This window comes from Dromiciops gliroides, chromosome 3, assembly GCF_019393635.1.
Source record: "Dromiciops gliroides isolate mDroGli1 chromosome 3, mDroGli1.pri, whole genome shotgun sequence".
In the NCBI taxonomy this organism is placed as follows: Eukaryota; Metazoa; Chordata; class Mammalia; order Microbiotheria; family Microbiotheriidae; genus Dromiciops; species Dromiciops gliroides.
Genome location: NC_057863.1, coordinates 428,195,399 through 428,215,480, shown reverse-complemented (window position 1 = coordinate 428,215,480; position 20,082 = coordinate 428,195,399). Strand labels below are relative to the sequence as shown.

The 20,082-nt window shown below is 33.3% G+C and overlaps 1 protein-coding gene across 4 annotated transcripts in view; it reads right to left on the bottom strand.

Annotated features, from left to right (window-relative positions):
- Window positions 1-20,082, bottom strand: part of NCKAP1 (NCK associated protein 1) — a 128,748-nt gene that overhangs the window by 67,180 nt on the left and 41,486 nt on the right. For 2 of the 4 annotated variants that reach the window (XM_043992592.1, XM_043992594.1), the window contains 8 exons: window positions 14,066-14,158; window positions 13,791-13,847; window positions 12,909-13,051; window positions 12,727-12,817; window positions 9,226-9,363; window positions 8,540-8,588; window positions 6,431-6,587; window positions 3,223-3,279 (listed from right to left, as the gene is read on the bottom strand). In XM_043992592.1, the coding sequence (XP_043848527.1) occupies window positions 3,223-3,279; window positions 6,431-6,587; window positions 8,540-8,588; window positions 9,226-9,363; window positions 12,727-12,817; window positions 12,909-13,051; window positions 13,791-13,847; window positions 14,066-14,158 (785 nt within the window). The remainder of the gene's footprint in view (window positions 1-3,222; window positions 3,280-6,430; window positions 6,588-8,539; window positions 8,589-9,225; window positions 9,364-12,726; window positions 12,818-12,908; window positions 13,052-13,790; window positions 13,848-14,065; window positions 14,159-20,082) is intronic. The other 2 variants (XM_043992593.1, XM_043992595.1) reach the window with 1 other exon arrangement.

Sequence of the window (20,082 nt, the reverse complement as noted above, 5' to 3'; positions counted from 1 at the left end):
AGACAAATCCTAGGGAAGTGAAAATGGTGAATATCACTGCTTGAGCCAATACCTATGAAGGTTCATGAAGAATAGTACAGGATTTATAAGACTTAGGAGCCAATGCCCCAATTTTCAAAATAAGGGGAAAGAATGGAGTCTTCAAAAATAAGCCAGAAAGTGTGACTAATTGACAGATGGGAAAGTTCTACAACATATTATTAAAAGGAATATTTAGTGGCCATCTAGGAAAAAGAACTAGTAATCATGCTTATTTACTTTTTTGATAAGAGCTGAATGAACTAGATAGCTTCTGAAGCTGTTGTTCAGTTATTTGTGACCTTGTGGGTGCGAGTACTTGTCCATGTTTTCGTGGCAAAGATATTAGAGTGGTTTACCATTTCCATCTCCAGTAGATTAATGCAAACAAAAATTAAGTGACTTGCCCAGTGTCACACAACTATTAAGTGCCTGAGGCTGGATATGAACTCATCTTCCTGATTCCAGGACCAGTACTCTAACTACTGAATCACCTGGCTGTCATAAAGCTTCTCAAGTACCATCCTTTAAAACATTCTTTTTTTGATTATGCAAAATCAAAGTCAAGAAAAATTACTCCAAAATTGATATTTATGGTCTATAACTACACAGCATTCCAAATAATATTAATTACCTGAGTAATTTTTTAATGTTTAATTACTTATTTCACTTCTAAGATCTATATTATTTCTAGCTCTGCTCATTCTTTTCCCCTACCTAGCTTTTCCTTCTCACTTTCACCACTTAAGTTAATTCTATTACTCTTTCAAGCCCTATTTCAATTCCTATTCTCCTTCATGAAGCCTTTCATCACTACTCTAGCCCCCAGCAACTTATTTTCTGGACAGTTATTTTATGTATCATCAATGTTACAATAATAGTTAACATTTATATAGTGCTTACTATGTGCCAGGCACTGTTAAGAGCTTTAATATTAATATTTCATTTGATAGTCACAAAAATGCTGGGAAGTAGATGATATTATAATCCCCATTTTTAAACTGGGGAAACTGAAGCAAAGACAGATTAAGTGATTTATCCAGTCACACAGTAAGTATCTGAGGCTAAATTTGAACTCATGTTTTCTGATTCCAGGCCTGGCACTCTATCCACTGTGCAAGACTATATATGTTTAGCAAATATTTTTATTAATTTCATATGTAATTTTTATCTGCCCACCATGCCTTATATTTGTTGGTATACCATACCCCCTACTAAATAGCAGTTCTGGATTAATTAATATCTATTGATTTAAGTTATTATTAAATATTTAAAAGCATTTGGAGGCAGCAGAGCATAGGGGAAAGAATACTGGATTTAAGAGTCAGGAAGACCTTAAGTTCAAATTCTGCCTCTGAGATTTACTAGCTAAATGACTACGATCAAGTTACTGATCCCTTAGAGCTTTAGTTTTACTCATCTGTAAAATATGTATACTGATAGTATCTAATGAGGTTCATCTGAGAGTCAAATTATAGAATTTATATAAAAGTATGTTTCAAACTTTTAAAGTACTATTATAGGGGACAGCTAAATGGTACAGTGGATAGAGCACTGGCCCTGAATTCAGGAGGACCCAAGTTCAAATCTGGCCTCAGGGCAGCTAGGTGGTGCAGTGGATAGAGCACTGGCCCTGGATTCAGGAGGACCTGAGTTCAAATTCGACCTCAGACACTTGACACTTACTAGCTGTGTGACCCTGAGCAAATCACTTAACCCTCACTATCCCACCAAAAAAAAAAGTACTATAAAAATATTAGTAGTTATACTATGTCCCCATATAAAACCTCTAAATAGCAAGAAATTAGAAGTTGGCAAACCAGAAACTTGGGAATGGCTATAAATGTTTCCTCATATAAAACTAATTGTGAAAACAAAATTGGGATACTGATGTCAGAAAAGAAGCAGGAAAAGAAACATTTATAAACTATTCTAAGAAATCTAAGTATTTTTGCTAATTAAAATAGCTATTTCAATAACTTTCATTTTGTGAATCATGTATAATAATAAATACAGCAATAAAATCAATTATTGCAATTTCTTAGAGAAAGTATAAACATATACCGTACTTAGTTTAGATATTTCCTCATCAAAGATCCTCATGAAAAACAGACGTCTAACAATCTGACAAATACCTTTTACAATGTTGCACATTAAAGGGAAAGTATATGATACCATCGTACTGGCTCACATATCCCCCCCCTCCCAAAGCTGGTTAGTATAACACTGCAACAACAAATAATGTAAACTATCATCAGTGGTACCTTTCAGAACGAACTGATACAATTTGTCATTGTTAATCCTTCTTCTAACCCTCCAAAAGATTAGGAGTGAAGGCTACATTCAGGAAATGACTAATTTTTGTACCAGCACAGTGTATGTTTTTTCCCCAGAAATAGCCCATCCTATTTAAGTCAAGAATTCAGAAGTAAAACTGTTTGGATTTTTGAATCTTTTCATGGATTTTACAGCTATAATCAAAGCCAAGAATCAGACATATTCTATTACATCCACTTAAAAATAAGTAAAGGAAGTCAAAATGGAAAGAAGAAAATCCCAAATCTTCCCGCATCATTAAATTGTTATATAACTTGTCTCACAAAGACATTTAGCAGTCTAATAAAATTTATAAAGAACCTTAAATCATTGGAAAATACTGGTTTGGAATCATTAAAACAGAGCAAAAGTGTAAGAATTAGAACCAAGTAAAATGTATTATAGGGTTTGGTGCATGTACCAATTCTTAAACAAAGGATGCGGAAGTGGGCTGCAACTTAGAAGAAAATAGGACCTGTTGGTAACTGTTCAGGTGCTACTGAAAAATCATTCTTTATGGAAGAAATGCTAGAGGCTGCTGAGCCTAAAGTATTAACTTTTTATTCAAATTTCAAAATTTCTAAGTTATCTTTACTTTAAATTCAAAGTATTTTAAAACACTTAGATGTCAAGATTATGTCATGAAGTAATTTTCGTCCCTCCAACTAGTATCACATACATGTATATTTACAAGTATATATATATATATATATATATACACACACACACACACACACACACAATGTATATTTGAATGAAAAACAGTTCCTATGCATATTGCAATTTATTGTTTCAACCAAAAGCACTTTTAAAAAAATTTCAAGAAGGCACTGAATAATCCTTGATAAAAAAACGCCACACAAAAATGAAAGTTATAAAAACACTTACGCATGTGACACAGCTGCTTCTTTGCACTCTCTTATGTCATTAATACGTTTGTTGTAGCTACATGTTAAAAAAAGGTACCAGATATGTTAGTGTTAGCAATTACATCGATAACAACCTAAACTTTGCTAAAAACTTAATGTTAAGAAACATTCAGGCTCAGGGCCCAGTGGAACAGTTTTTCCACTATAATTAACTGATAGCAAAATTAAAGTATACTGTTTTGTATCTCTACCCCCAACCAACATCATTTATTTATTGCTTCATCTTCATTTTCATTACAGTCATTCAACTTTGAGACCTTTTCTAATCCTTTTCACATTAGCTCCTAAAACCAATTTTTAAACTGTTCAATAATGGGAACTCTAATATAATTAATTAAAGAATGAGTTGAACAATTCTGTTGAATGAATGAATGACTGAGCAAGCTGAAATATATATTGATTGTTAAAGGGGACTCTAACAATAAAACCCAAGTCAAAAATAACGAGACTAAGTTCAGCCTCTGTAATGTGGAATTAGGCTTAGCTGTGATCTAAATAATTAAGTTTAGATGGTTACTTTCCATGTACTCTGGGTTTATCTTGAATGTCCCAATTTCTCTATGTTATCTTACCCATTAGATTCTAAGTTCTACAAGAATTGTTTGTGCTTCCTCTGTTTCTCTAGCACTTAGAATGATACCTAGCAGATAGTAAGCACTTAGCTTACTGATATGCAAAGCATATCTATCTTGGACTGCTACCTGTCCACTAGTAACCAAATTAAACTATCACTTGTATCTTTAAAAATAGTAGTTTATATACTGAGGAATTGTTTTAGTACCTATCCATTAAATCACCTATCCATTTTTAACATATATAGATGCCTATTACTTTAAGAATTTCACACACTGTCATTTCAGGAAAAGTCAAATCTTATTTCTTATCAACTTCACTATAGAAACACTATTTTCTTACAGCTGTTAAATCATAGGATTGTAACAACTTTTTCAATCTAAAAATACTTACACTATCTCATGCTGCCCACTGTCAAATTCCTGTGTAATTAAATTTGCTATTAATAAGCTTCAACTAAAGAAATGGAATTCTATGATGAATCTCTATCCTGAAAAACTTATTTTTTCTTGCCCACAGTAGCAAATATTGCAGTTATTCCTTTGATTTAATGCAAGAATCAGACTCTTAGAATCTAAACATGTTGATGAAACTATCATTTATTAACAAATAGCAGATTATTATAAATAGGAGGGGTTTGTTTGTTTGTTTGTTTTTGCAGGACAATGAGGATTAAGTGACTTGCCCAGAGTAACACAGCTAGTAAGTGTCAAGTGTCTGAGACCGGATTTGAACTCAGGTCCTCCTGACTCCAGGGCTGGTGCTCTATCCACTGTGCCACCTAGCTGCCCCCATAAATAGGAGTTTTTAAAATACCAGAGTTCAAAATTTAAAACGAATAGGACAAAATGCTTTAGAAATCATCCTTTAAGATTAACTTTCTCAGCTGATTACATTACATATGCTTTTAAACTGATGGCATTAACAGATTAACTATACTAATCTCTAAAAATACATCTGATATAAAATTCAAAGAAAATATAAATGCTAATAGAAAGTGTAGTCACTTCAGAGGTAGAAGTTAGTAAAGTTTAGAATGTACAGAAACGATAAACTAAAACAAAAATAGGCAACCTCTTGCCATACTGTCCAAAAAGACTTAGCAAAATAAGTCAATTTCTTTTTTTCTTTTTTTGGGCAGGGCAACAAGGGTTAAATGACTTGCCCAAGGTAACACAGCTGCTAAGTGTCAAGTGCCTGAGGCCGAATTTGAACTTAGGTCCTCCTGAATCCAGGGCCGGTGCTTTATCTACTGTGCCAACTACCTGCCCCAATAAGTCAATTTCTAAATAACGTACTCCAAAACATAATTTGTCTAAGCCTCCACCAGAAAAATATTTGTTCAATAATTACCTTACAAATTGATATTTAAAAGTAATTCAATAACAAATTTTTAAAATAAAGGGAATGACTTTAACTATAGATTCTTACATAAAAAAGAAAAGCTTGACATTTCTATTAAAAAATGAGGTGAAAGACTGTTAGTTTTATGTTATTAAATACAGTATTCTTTGTCATAGAAGCTTATGGCATTAATAATTGTAAGCCATTAAATCATTTGCATTGATATACTATGATATCAGGCTTTCACTAAAATGTTAAATATGACTGCCCACACAGGTGCCATAGGCACTGATGACTGCAATTTCTGGGTTCTCAATCTTCTAGAACAAAAGTTCTTAACCTGGAATCTGCAGACTTTTTTTTTTTTATTTTGGCAACCACATTCCTTTTTTTTTTTTAATGTACTTAAAAACATTCTCAAATGGAGTCTGTTTCATCAGAATAACATTAACTTTATATCTGATTCTGTCAATACATAAAAGAACAAAATACTTAGTTATTTATAATTGTAGGTTTAATTATTTTACATAAAAATTTTAAAATTATATAACTATGGCAGTATTTTTTTTAATGTAGAAAGTCCCAATTAGGAGGGTCCTGACTTCAAATTTAATTTCCCCTCAGTTCCATATATATCCCTAGTTGGCTTCAAGATATTTCATATAGAATTTTCTGAGGAAAGAAAACCTAAATATAAAAATATAACCCCAATTGGTGAGGCAATTGGGGTTAAGTGACTTGCCCAGGGTCACACAGCTAGTAAGTGTCAAGTGTCTACGGCCGGATTTGAACTCAAGTACTCCTGACTCCAGGGCCGGTGCTTTATCCACTGTGCCACCTAGCTGCCCTGAAATTAACTTTTAAACAGCTGACATTTAGATCATAAAACCATAGGTTGGAGTATCACTTGGAGTAATGCCTAATATGGAACATGCTTTCTTCAGTGACCCCTTTACTAATTTTTTCGAACTGCCTACTTTAATCTTGAAAGCCCTTCTAAAGATTTAACATTCCAAATAACAGTAAATAGAAGAGTAAAGATTACTTACACACACACACACACACACACATACACACGCGCGCGCGCGCGCGTGTGCGCGCGCACGCCAGAGACTGGTTTTATTCCAACCTATACTTTCTATGCTACATAATTAGTGAGTATTCCTATACTATCTATTTTGGAATATATGCAATTTAAACATTAAAATAACAATGACCTTACAAAAGAGATAAGAAAAATCAGACCATACCCTCTTATGTTTACGAATAAGTCTTCAGCAGCTTTATGAATGTGAAAAACTTCATCCCGAAAGAGAGAGAGGCAAGAACTACTTTGAAGAGCTAGCTTCCAAAGGTTCAGTGCTGTAGTATCAGTATTCAAGATCCCATGGCACAGAATAAAGCCAACTTTAAATAAAAAGAAAGCAAATACAAGTATAAAAAGTTGGGGCAACGAGATCCTTTATTTATAATATAGGTCTTAGAAAAAATAGACAAACAGCAATTCATAAACTCCTTGGCTTTAAATTATATATTACTTTGTAATAGTAATACTGTTAGATTAGGATACTATCAAAATTCTTTATATTTGCTTTGTAATATTAAATAGTCTGAGTCCATTTTCCCAATGCTTATGTGGAAGAGAGAAAGCATTTCAGTTCTTGATAGAATGTAGTCAGATCTATACAGGTGGTTCAGACATTTTGTGACATTTGTACTTACAGTATCTTTCAACCAGTTTAGATGGCACCGGTTTCCAACCTCATCATTCAACCAGAACTAAAACTACTCTTTTCCAAGTTACGAATAACTCCCTAATTACTAAATGTAATTATTTTTTTTCAATCCTCATCCTTGACCTTTCTGCAACATGACACTGTCAATCATGCTTTCCCCTGTTCTCCTCCTACCTAACTATTCCTCAGGCTCCTTTGATATATCTTCATCCAGATCACACCCTAAGGGTATCCCACAGGACTCTGTCCTGGGCTGTCTTCTCTTTTCACTCTACACTATTTCACTTGGTAATCTCATTAGTTCCCATGTCTCCATACAAATGACTCTTAGATCTACTTATCCAGCCCTAACTTCTGCCTTGACTTCTAAATCTGTTATCTCCAACTGCCTCTTCTCCTCCCCCCACCCCCCACTGCAACCCCCTACCCCCAAACCTATCCAATGTGTTATTAATTCCTGTCGTTTTTACCTTAATAACATCTGTCGTATATAGCTCCTTGTCTCCTCTGATATTGAAACCCCCTTGGAACAAGGATCTCATCACTTCACACCTAACGTACTGGTTAGTCTGTTGCCTCAAATCCCTTCCCATTTTGATTCATTTTCCCTGGGATATCAAAATGATTGTCCTAAAGCATAGGTTTGACCATTGTCCCTCCACTTCCACCCTCATTCTATCAACTCTAGTTGCTCCCTATTATCTTCAGGATCAAATATAAAATTCTATTTGGCTTTTAAAGTCCTCCATAGCCTGGCTCCCTCCTACCTTTCCAGTCTTACACTTTACTCCCTTCTACATAAGCTATGACCCAGTTAACACTGGCCTCTTTGCGTTTCCTTACACATGAGACTCCATTTCCCAAATATAGGCATTTTCATTGTCTCTCATACCTAGAATTCTCTCTCATCTCCACCTGTTAACTTCCCTGGTTTCTTTCAAGTCTCAGCTAAAGTCTCCTCTTCTATAAGCAGCCTGTCTCAGGTCTCCCTTAATCTAGTGCTTTCCCTCAATTTATCATGTACATATCTTGTTTGTACATGTTTGTATACCGTCTTCCCCATTAGAGAGTAAGTCCCTTGACTTAAAGCAAGGGCTATTTTTGGCCTTTCTTTGCATCTCTGGTGTTTAGAACAGTACAAAGCACACAGTAAGCACTTAATAAATGCTAGATGACTAAGTGAAAGGTTAAGTTATTAGCCCAGAATGACATGGCCCATAAGTGTCTGAGGCAGGACTTGAACCCAAGGTTTTTAGCTCTGAGGCCAATAGCTCTACCAGCAAGCCACTTGACATGTATTTCAAATGATTTGAATATTAGCATGAAAGGGTAAATACTTTACACACGATGATGTGCTTTTATCCTCCCCAAGATAAGATTTTAGCTTAAAAATCTTGAACAACTCTATAAAGGATACAATGTAAATTTAAAATCCTCAAAACAGGGACAGCTAAGTGGCTCAGTGGATAAAGCACTGGCCCTGGATTCAGGAGGACCTGAGTTCAAATCCGACCCTAGACACTTGACACTTACTAGCTGTGACTGTGGGTAAGTCGCTTAACCCCCACTGCCCTGCCAAAAAAAAAAAATCCTCAAAACAATAAAATTTTAGAGATTACTTACAGATTATCCATTTTTCCATGGCATCCAAAGAGAGGTATTCACATGGCATCTTTAAAAACAGGAAATGTTAAATTTGTGGCAAGAAAGTCAATTCAAATAAAATCTTATTCCTCTTTCCTCTCTTGCCACTGCTTTACTTAAAATATTCTAAATCATTTTGATCTAACACTACTCAAAAAGAAAGATTCTGTTTCACAATTTAAGTATCTCTATCTAACACTTCCAAGTAAACAGAAGGGTTACTAAGACATATACATTATATCTTTATAGGCCAATTTTACCCAGTCTTCTCTAAAATACTAACCCCATGTACTATCTAAGCAAGTTAAAAAAAATTTTAAAGACATTTTCATGATTTAAAAAGCAATGTGGGAGTTTGTGGTACCTCAAGATATAAAATAATCACCTAACAATGAGCAACAGAAATTTCCCACTTTATTCTGATATTTATGAAGTTTACTAAATAAAAGTGTAATAATTCTTGATTTAATTCTAGAAATAAGAATTGTAGTAATTAATGATGAACTAAATTTTAATGATATTCAAATGGTACTTGGAATAGAAATAAAAAATTTAAAGAACACAATTTTCTACACATTAAAATTTGTAATTGTACATATTACCTAATGATTTAATAAAACTAATCAGTCTACTAATATTATTTAAGGGCATAAAGAGAATCATACTGTGTCAGATTGTGCAGGATTAAGCATTGTACTGGGTGCACTAATAAGGCTCAGTAACTGTGCATTTCTCCATTGGTCAGCTGAGAGATTCCTCCGAGGATATACCATCTGAAGTGAAATTAGAGCATCTGAAAGAGACTATTAAAAAAAATAAATGTACAGTTAAATATTTCAAAATATGCGGAAGAAAAACATTAGAAACACTTTATAATTTAAAGCAACCAAACCCATAGATGCCCTCAGATATAGACATACATTTAAACATATACAGACATAAAAAGCATGTGGAAAGAAAGATAAAATAGATATTTTAAAATATTGTAATGCTAGGCTTTGTGGCCAGGAGAACACTAGTAAATTAAATTCGTGTTTTTAAAATTAAGTGAATTTTTAAAAAGGAAAATCAGATATTGCTCTTGGACAATGACAAAAAAAGTAATTAAAAAGTAAGTAAAGTAAGTAAAACTTTACCATGCATTCATTAAGCACCCTGGGTGGAAGATGTCCTCAACCCAAGGTAGCACTTATATACATTAATATAGATTAGACACAGTAACTAATGGAGCCTTACAACCATCTTATAGATGAGACATAATTAGCCAAATAGTTAGCCAAATGGGGTGGAATAATCAGTCAAGAGGTGAGACTAAATATCATTCTGTAAAATCTTGATATTTCCATACACAAAACATGATATCTTTTTGTTTCAGGATCAATGAGATTAACCAACTCTCCAAGAGAATTTTTTCACTTAACACATCAGAGTACTATCTTTGTGAAAAGTAATTTGGTAGGATATATAGAATTGAAAAAAAAATCATGCCTTCTGACTCAATGATTTAATTATTCAGGAAATGCCCCCAAAATGTTATTCAAAAACAAAAACAAAAAAGTCTATCTGTTCAAGGAATTCCACAGCAGCACTTTGTCACTGCAAAATCCTGGAAGCCAACTATGTCTTCAACAATAGAGATTTGCTTGAATAAACTGTAGTGTTTTAATAGAATGGAATGAAATACACGACAAAAAAAAAATCTGGAAATATATTTATGAAATAAAGCTAAGTGAAAGAAATCACAACCAGAATGAAGTATAAAGTAACTATGATCATATAAGGAAAAATCAAAGAAAACACATGGAAACTAATAGTGAGTAATGGAAAAAGTCATATTTTATGAATTTGACATTAATTTAAATGTAATAAGCACATTTAGCTATCTATATTGTATTAAATTTCTAGTAATATATTAAATTTAAACATTTATATAGTCTTTTGATAGGGCTAGGGGTAGAGACATGTTATTAGTGTTTGGTGACTTTTTGGTGTTTAAGGGAACTGAGGCAGCTAGTTATTGGCATGTCATTAACAACAGAGAAATGTTATCTTTCCAAGGCCCAAGACCAGGCAGAGAAACTCTCTCAAAGTTGTCAAACCTGATGACTAATCTATATCTGGTAATTTACCACACAACTGATGTAGCAGGAAGGAATCTAAGAAACAATGCTAAGGATTATGAAATCCTGGACAAGAAACTTACAACCCAATGGGTACAGGTAATCTTGCTGGACTTGGGAGAGATTTTGAATAAGAAATTCTGGTTTCACTTATAATTCAGATTTACTGGACTGAGTGGTCCCTTTCAACTCAGATACCAGAGAAAAACTAAGGATGGAGAATCACCTAGAATTATTTGCATCAATTAGCATAGTATCAAGAAAACAAAATAGATTCAAAATAATCCTAATCAATTTGGAACTATGCCCAAAGGGCAATCAAACTGTGCCTATCCTTTGACCCAGCAGTACTACTACCAGGTCTATATCCAAAAGAGATCATAAAAAAGGGAAAAGGGCCTACATGTACAAAAATATTTACAGCAGTTTTTTTTTGTGGTGGCAAAGAATTAAAAATTGAGGGAATGTCCATCAATTCAGGAATAACTAAACAAGTTGTGGTATATGAATGTGATGGAATACTATTGTGCTGTAAGAAATGATGAGCAGGTGAATTTCAAAAAACCTTGAAAGACTTTCATAAACTAAGGCTGAATGAAGTGTGCAGAACCAGGAGAACAATGTAAACAGTAACAGCAACATAGTGGGATAATCAACTATAATAAACTTAGCTCTTCTCAGCAAAACAACGTTCTAAAACAATTCCGAAAGACTCAGGAAGAAAAATGCTATCTACCATCCACAAAAAGAACTATGGAGTCTGAATGAAGATCAAGGCATAGTATTTTCACTTTTTTCCCCTGTGGTTTTTCCCTTTTGTTCTGTTTCTTCTTTCACAATATGACTAATGTGGAAATATGTTTAAACTGATTGCACATAAATAACCTCTTATCACATTGCTTTCCATCTTAAGAGAGGGAGGGAGAAAAATTTAGAACTCAAAATCTTATTAAAAATGAATGCTGAAAACTCTACATGTAATTGAAAAAAATACATAATTTACAAAAAATAAAATTAATTTTAAAAATAAAATTGATATTGATTTTCAACACTAAAAAAGCTAGAGAACTAGAACATCTCCATTCCTCACCTATAAAATGAGAAATCTCAGCTAAATGTTCGCTAAGGTCACTACCAACTCAGATTCCATGATTCTTTAAAGAATACCTAGCAAAACCTATACAATGGTCCTAATTTTTAACATATTATAAAAGCTAACAAAACTATGTATTACAGAATTTCAATACTGAAGATCTTAAAGATTTATAGACAATCCCCAAGATATTATACATTAAATTACTTCCCCAAATGACAATTTATGCCTTAAGAAATTAAGGTTTTTGGCTCTCACTTAGATGATATCTAACATACACACACATACACACACACACACACACACACACACACACTCCAAAACATAAATGTAACTATTATACCAGCTGACATTTCATCTTTAGGATATCTCATCAAGCAGTGAATTCATCAGAAAGTATTTATTAAAAACATGTGATAAGCCCTGGGGATTTAAAGACAGAAATGAAACAGTCCATGCCCTCAAGAGTATTCTATTGGAGGAAACTGTGTACACATATGAGCACACACAAAATACAAAGTAATTTTTTTAGGGGAAGCCAGTAGTAGGTGATGATCAGGAAAAGGCTTCATATAGAAAACAGTACTGGAGAGGAGTACTGAAGGAAACCAGGGGCTCTATGAGAAGAAGGTAAGGAAGAAGTACATTTCAGGCAAGAGGACAAGAAGAAATAAACAGATTTCTCCATTGCAATGGGTACCCAGTTGAGACTAGATGTAAATCAAGCAGTAGTGGATACAGTGAATATGATTGTCTGACTTCCATTCAATAGCACATAAGCAGGAAAGGGGATGGTACGAACAACCCAAGGATTACAGTCTCACATGGTGTGAGCATCAATAATGTTATTATATCTCACATCATGTTTTGATACTAGGATATACATAATAAAAACAGTCTAGAAATCTACCAAAATGTACATTAAAACTATCTACAAGAACCAATATACATACCTTGCTATGGGGTACAAATTCTTCCATCATTTTCTTTAAAGGATTTTCATAATCTACAATCATCTGGCCAAGTCGTGGATATTCTCGATCACTTTAAAAACAAAAATCCAAAAACCATTTTTTTCACTGAGTTTAAATTCAACAAACTAGAATTTTCAAATTTTTTTGGAATTAAGTTATACCTTGCTCCATGGGTCATTTCATGAGCATAATTGTACAATCCAATGATTGCTTTTCTTTCTTCAATTCGTGACAGCAAAATCATTAATGTTGTGTAAGTTATGATCAAATCAAGATAGTTCTTTGTTAAATCAAAGTTTACAGTCTGGAAAAAAAATTATGATTTTTTTTCTTTTTGCAACTGCAGAACCTCATACATGGAAAGCAAATAGAATTCAAACACCTATTTTAAATAGTCTTTAAGTAAAAAAATTTTCCCCTTCCAATGCTAATTAAATCTTTTATTGAAAATATGACTATATTTTGCAAAAACTAGTGGTATAAAATATGCTAATCAGTTAGGAACTTTCAAGATGGAAGGATTGAGAAGCCCAATTACAAAAATACAATCAAATCTCAAATAGAATGGTAATTTCCAATATTCTGACATAACAAAAAACTATACTTTTTACTTTGACTTTCTCCAGTACATATAATTTACCAACCACACCTTGCATTTAGTATTGTAGTAACTTATCAAGAGTTGATTATTTAGAGGGATTATTTAGAATTTTTAGAATTGGGAATATAAAATTAAAAGTCAATTTACTAGTATAAGTCTGAGGCAGAGAGGAATTATATTTGGGGAAACATCAATTCTCTAGTAAAAACAGACTATTTAATGCCCAAGATACATAATTCTAAAGAAAAACAAAACCATTTTATGTCAAGTACATTGTAATGATAGGTATTTGTGTTATCTTTAAGAGCCATAAAACAGAAACAAAACATTAAAACCTTACCTTTTCCTTACCTATTTCAATTAACAGTTTAACTATAAGGAGTTTTAAAGTTAAAAGGCTACTGGATCTGATAAGATCTTATTCAAAAATTAAGATACTTACAATATCAAAGAAGACTTGGCAAACATCAATAGTATTCAGCAATTCACAAACATGATCCTGAAAATAAATCCTTCATGTTAATAAATTATATTTAAAAATAACTAATTTCAAAACTTTATAAGCTATTATAAAGACATATTAATGTTTCTATTTGGAGAGACTTTCAAAACAGTTCACATTTAAAATTTCATTATGTAGGATGGTTAGAGCACTATGTACAACTTTAAATTTGAATGCTAATTTCAAGCAATTAGGGTTCATATTAAATTTCATACCTTAAATTCCATAACATCTACAAATGTGAAGTAATATAATGCCAAATTCTTTAAAATCTCTGATTTTTCCTTCTGCAGCTGAGCAAGCTGTTGCTGTAAAATAATCACAAGTATACATGTTATTATTTGTATAGTTCAGAGATGTTTTAAAAATCAATGGTAGAAATCTTCTTTGGGCTACACAGGTTAAACCAACATGGTTGCTATATGCAAGCAGAAGCTTTTGAAACTGTATTCTTAGATAATTCAGGCTTTTAAAACAAACCAAAATACTCAAGATAATAATTGCTAAAAGCGATCTGCAACTGATAGTGTAAGGCTATAAAATAAAATGGAGATTAGTACCTGAACTGAACTATTAGCAGAGCTAGACAGAGCTGGAGAAAGTTAGGAAAATAAGATTATAAAATGAGCAAGTTAAAAAAACAAACTAAAAATGTCTGAGCACAAATCAATATGATGAAAATGATATTATTTGAGTTCGAAGAAAACGTGAAAAAGTTTACAAATAACACTACAAAAAACAATATGCTTTGTAAATTTGAACTTACCAAAAAGAACATCCAGGCAAAGCCACGTTACGCATGCAAAATAAAATGTAGATACAAACATAAAATACAGTAACGGTTCTTTGACCAGTTCCACAAACACAATAATACATTAAACAAAAGAAAAAAGAAAGAAATGAGAAAGAAGCAAACACTGGTGTTAAGACAGTGATGAACATATGGAAGAGGTTTAAGTGAATACGACAAAAATAATGACATTAACTTTGAATTAATGTCTTAATTCAAGTAACTTTATCCCACTTATTTGATTTTAACATAAATTCTTACAAAGAAAAACTATTCAAAGTAGATTAAGAGCCTACTCAGAGACAAAATTTACAGTGACCTCAATGATCTAAAACACAAAAAATAAGCTACATAGCACTCAATATTGCCCCAATTTTTTTTTAAAGTCAAATCTCAAAGGCATTTCTTAGGACTCATTTACACGTAATTTGTAATTCTAATAAAAGCCTAGATATATGATGTTCCAACCCACAATAAATTAGAATCAGTAACTCTGGAAATGGGATATTAGATGTTAGACTAACAGAATCTATAAACTTCTTATTTGTGCCTTCTGGATCATATGAGCAAGTTGAAAAAAACAAATTAAAAATGTCTGAGCACAAATCATTCTGATGAAAATGATATTATTTGAGTTGGAAGAAAAGTTTAGAAAGTAACACTACAAAGAACAATATGCTCTATGGGATCTTAGGAGTTAGGACCTTAGAGATCACCTGGTCCAAAACCCTCATTTCACAACTGAGGGCCAGGAAAATGACTCCCCAAGGTCACAAAGATAGTAAGTAGCAGAGACAAGATTTGAACCCAAATCCTCTCATAATAAATCCGGTTCCCCTACACTATAATAGGACAGTGAGATAGATGAAAATCTATAAAAAAGAACATTTTTTAAAACCCTTCAAGAAAGAATAATAGGGAACCATTAAGTGAAAGGTAAACAGTGCTACATAAAATACCTAAAAGAAAATAATACACTATCATGCAATACAGTAATAGTCATGATAATCTTGACTTATCAAAAAATTATATCAAGATACTCTTTTAGGGGGCAGCTAGGTGGCACAGTGGATAAGCACCGGCCCTGGAGTCAGGAGTACCTGAGTTCAAATCCAGCCTCAGACACTTGACAATTACTAGCTGTGTGACCCTGGGCAAGTCACTTAACCCCCATTGCCCCGCCAAAAAAACAAACAAAACAAAACAAAAAAAGATACTCTTTTAAAGATAAAATGTGTTGGAACTATGACAAAAGGGTAATCAAACTGTGCATACCCTTTGACCCAGCAATACCACTACTAGGTCTATATCCTAAAGAGATGATTCCAAAAAACGGAAAAGGAACTACACAAAAATATTTATAGCAGCTCTTTTTGTGGTGGCAAAGAATTAAAAACTGAGGGAATGCCCATCAATTGGAGAATGGCTGAACAAGTTGTGGTATTTGAATGTAATGAAATGCTAGTATGTTATAAGAAGTGATGAAAAGGTGAATTTCAGAAAAACCTGAGTAAAATGAGCAGAACCATGAGAACAACATACACAGTAACAGCAACACTGTGCAATTATCAACTATGATAGACTCAGATCTCAGCAATATAATGATCCAAAACAATTCCAAAAGACTCAGGGTAGAAAATGCTATGCATATTCAGAGAAAGAACTATGGATTCTGAATGCAGATCAAGGCATACTATTTTCACTTTCCCCCCCCATGATTTTCCCTTCTGTTCTGTTTCTCCTTTCACAACATGACAAATGTGGAAATATGATTTAACATGATTGCACATGTATAATCTATATCAGATTGCTTTCCATCTAAGGGAGAGGGGAAGGAGAGGGATAGAGAGAGAAAAATTTGGAATGAGAAATCTTATAAAAAATGAATGTTGGGGGGGTCAGCTAGATAGCACAGTGGTTAAAGCACCGGCCCTGGATTCAGGAGTACTTGAGTTCAAATCTGGCTTCAGACACTTGACACTTACTAGCTGTGTGACCCTGGGCAAGTCACTTAACCCCCATTGCCTGCAAAAAAAAAAAAGAATGTTGGGGCATCTGGGTGGCACAGTGGTTAGAGCACTGGCCCTAGATTCAAGAGGACCTGAGTTCAAATCTGGCCTTAGACACTTAACACTTACTAGCTGTGTGACCCTGGGAAAGTCACTTAACCCCAATTGCCTCACACACACAAAAAAGGAAAAAAAAAATGAATGTTATGGGGCAGCTAGGTGGCACAGTGGATAAAGCACCAGCCCTGGATTCAGGAGGACCTGAGTTCAAATCTGGCCTCAGGCACTTGATACTTACTAGCTGTGTGACCCTGGGTAAGTCGCCTAACCCTCATTGACCCACAAAACAAAACAAAACAAAAATGAATGTTGAAAACTATCCTTACATATAATTGGGGGTAAAATATTATTTTTTTTAAAAGATAAATATTCAGTATATTTTGGTTATGTAGAAAATAATGTACCCTGTGACACATTGCTGGGTATACACTAACAATGGAGTCAAAGACATGGAATCTTTCTAACAAAATATTTATAGTAGCATTTTTTTTGTGGTAGCAAAAACCTGAAAACAAAATAAGTTTCTATGAATTAGGCAATGCATAAATGATGTCAGTAAATTAATGCAATGAAATATTATTACAAAATGACCAATATAAGGAAGTCAGAAATACTGGAAAACTTGTATGAATAGAAGTAAAGTATAACTAGAAACATATTGTCTACAATAATGCAAAGGATGGGAACTATAAATCGAAGCCATATACTGTAATCATGACTAATTTGGCCCCAAAGGAGAGCTATGGGTATGTATGTCCCTTCTTTTCTTGGAGAGATGCTGGCTATGAGTATAAAGCTTTAGAAAAGCTAACAGACATGGTCACTATGTCTATGGGTTCTGCTTAACTTTTTATTTGTTATAAATGGAAGGCTAAAGGTAAGGGTGGGAATAGAGGTATATAGAGCAATGACTTTGACATAAAAACAAAAGACATCAAAAATTTTTATAAAAAAGAAAATTATAGCATGATAGTATTACATTATAGTACAATAGTATATCACATTCACATACCAAAAGCATACTCTTATGCTTATTCAGTCATTCTTAAATTGATAGGCATCTCTTCAGTTTCTAATTTTCTGTCACCACAAAAACAGCTGCCATAAGTATTTTTGTGCATATAGGAACTTTTCCTATTTCTTTGATCTCTTCTGGGTATTAGTAAATTTTTTAGTATGATTCCAAATTGTTTTCCAGATTGGTTTGTGCTCATTCACAAGTCTAACAATGTATCTATCAATGTAACTGTTTTTCCACAATTCCTCCAACATTTATCATTTTCTTTTTATTATCTCTGCCAATATGATAGGAATGAGGTAGAATCAGAGAATTCCTTTAATTTACATTTTTCTACTTAATAACTTGGAGCATTTTTTTCATATGGATACATATACCCTGGCTTTGTTCCCCTGATGTTCTTAGATTCTGTATCACTGGGGAGAGGCTCTTTTCTTTATATAAATATGAATCAGTTTCTATCTTACAAATGAGACCTCTGTTAGAGAAAATTAGTTGTATACGAATATAATAGAATACCATTGTCTTATGAGAAATGAGAAAATAGATTATCTCAAAGAGACAAGGAAATACTTATATGAACAGATACAGAGTGAAGTACGCAGAACCAGAAGAACAATTTATACTATAATATCAATATTATAAAAAGGACTTTTATAAACTGATGAAGAATTAAATGAGCAGAGCCAGAAGAACAATTTGTACAGTGACAGGATAACAGCACTGTAAACACAAACAACTTTAAAATCTTTAAAAATAATGATCAACGCAATAACCATCCACAAGTCCAAAGGACCAGTGATGAAACATTCTATGCATCTGCTAACAAGACAGGTAACAGATTTAGCGTGTAGAATCAAACACACACACAAGACAAAGAGCAAGGTAATTTGTTTTGCTTATCTATGCATGTTTATCGCAAGAAATCTATTTTTCTTTTCTCTTTATTTTAATTGGGTCAGGAAAGAATAATTTATTTCTATTGATTAAAAAAATATAAAAATAGAGAGAGGATGCAACAGATATGTGCAATGTTGCAAGTACTTTCAGATGAGGTCACTATGTTAGTTTTGCTTAACTGTTTTACTTTCTTACAAGAGACCTCTCAAAGAGAGGGAATAATCTATAAATGTTTACAATGTAAAAACAAAATAAAGCTTTTTTTTAATGAAAAAAATAAAAATAATGAATGTAGAATTCTCATTAATTACACAAAGTATCAGAAAAAAAGGAAAGGTATTTTAGAACTAGAAAGGAATTTAGAGATTATCTGGACAAACACCCTTATTTCATGGATGAAGAATTGAAACTCCAAGTGATTAAATAATTTGTCCAAAGTCAGACAGCTGACAGATATTAAACTGGAACCCAGATATCCTAACTCTTGCTTCAGCATTAATATGAGATTATAACTTCATAACCGAAGGAGATGACTCAAGTTGAATCAAGTTCCTTGAGGGAAGAAACTTAATTTTGTTTCTGTATCCCTCTTTCATCAAGTAGTACAGTGCCTAGAAAAGGGTGGGGAGGGGGAGAAGAGGAAATAGTAAGATGAGAGAGGAAAAAAAAGGAGGAGGAAAAGGAGGCAAAATGAGGAGGAAAGAAGAAAATTTATATAGCGCTTTAAGATTTACAAAATGATTTATAAACATATCGTCTTATACTAACAACCTTGAGAGTCAGATACTATTATCATCATTTTACAGATGAGGAAACTGAAGCAGACAGAGGTTAAATGACTTGTTCAGGGTCAGAAAACTCATAAGAATCTGAGGCGATATTTAAACTCAAGTCTTCCTGACTTCAGGCTTAGTGTTCTATCCACCATACTACCTAGCTGCCTCTAAAAAATTAATATTTGCTTGCTAAATTATTAAAACAATTTGATTCCACTCTGCGGTTTTTCAAAAGGAGAATACCACTTACAAATATTCCCTTAATCGTGAACATTTAGTCCAATATTCAACACATGGTAATGACTTGATTTGGTTACCCTACCATCTCCCACCCCCCAAAATCACACCAGCTCTAATTCAACAACATATATTCAATATGAGTCTTGATTTAGCTTTTTTGAGGGGAGAGGGAGAGGATAGAGAGGCTATTGTTAGAATTTTTGTCTTGAAGGGGATAGCTAAGTGGAGCAGTGGATAGAGCACCGGCCCTGGAGTCAAGGAGGATCTGAGTTCAAATCCAGCCTTGGATACTTGACACTTACTAGCTGTATGACATTGGGCAAGTCACTTAACCCTCACTGCCCAGCCTCCCCCCCAAAAAAGAATTTTTGTCTTGAGTACCAGTGAATATACACTAGCAGCAAGAGTCCAGGTACTATGTTCTGATGAATCTATTCCA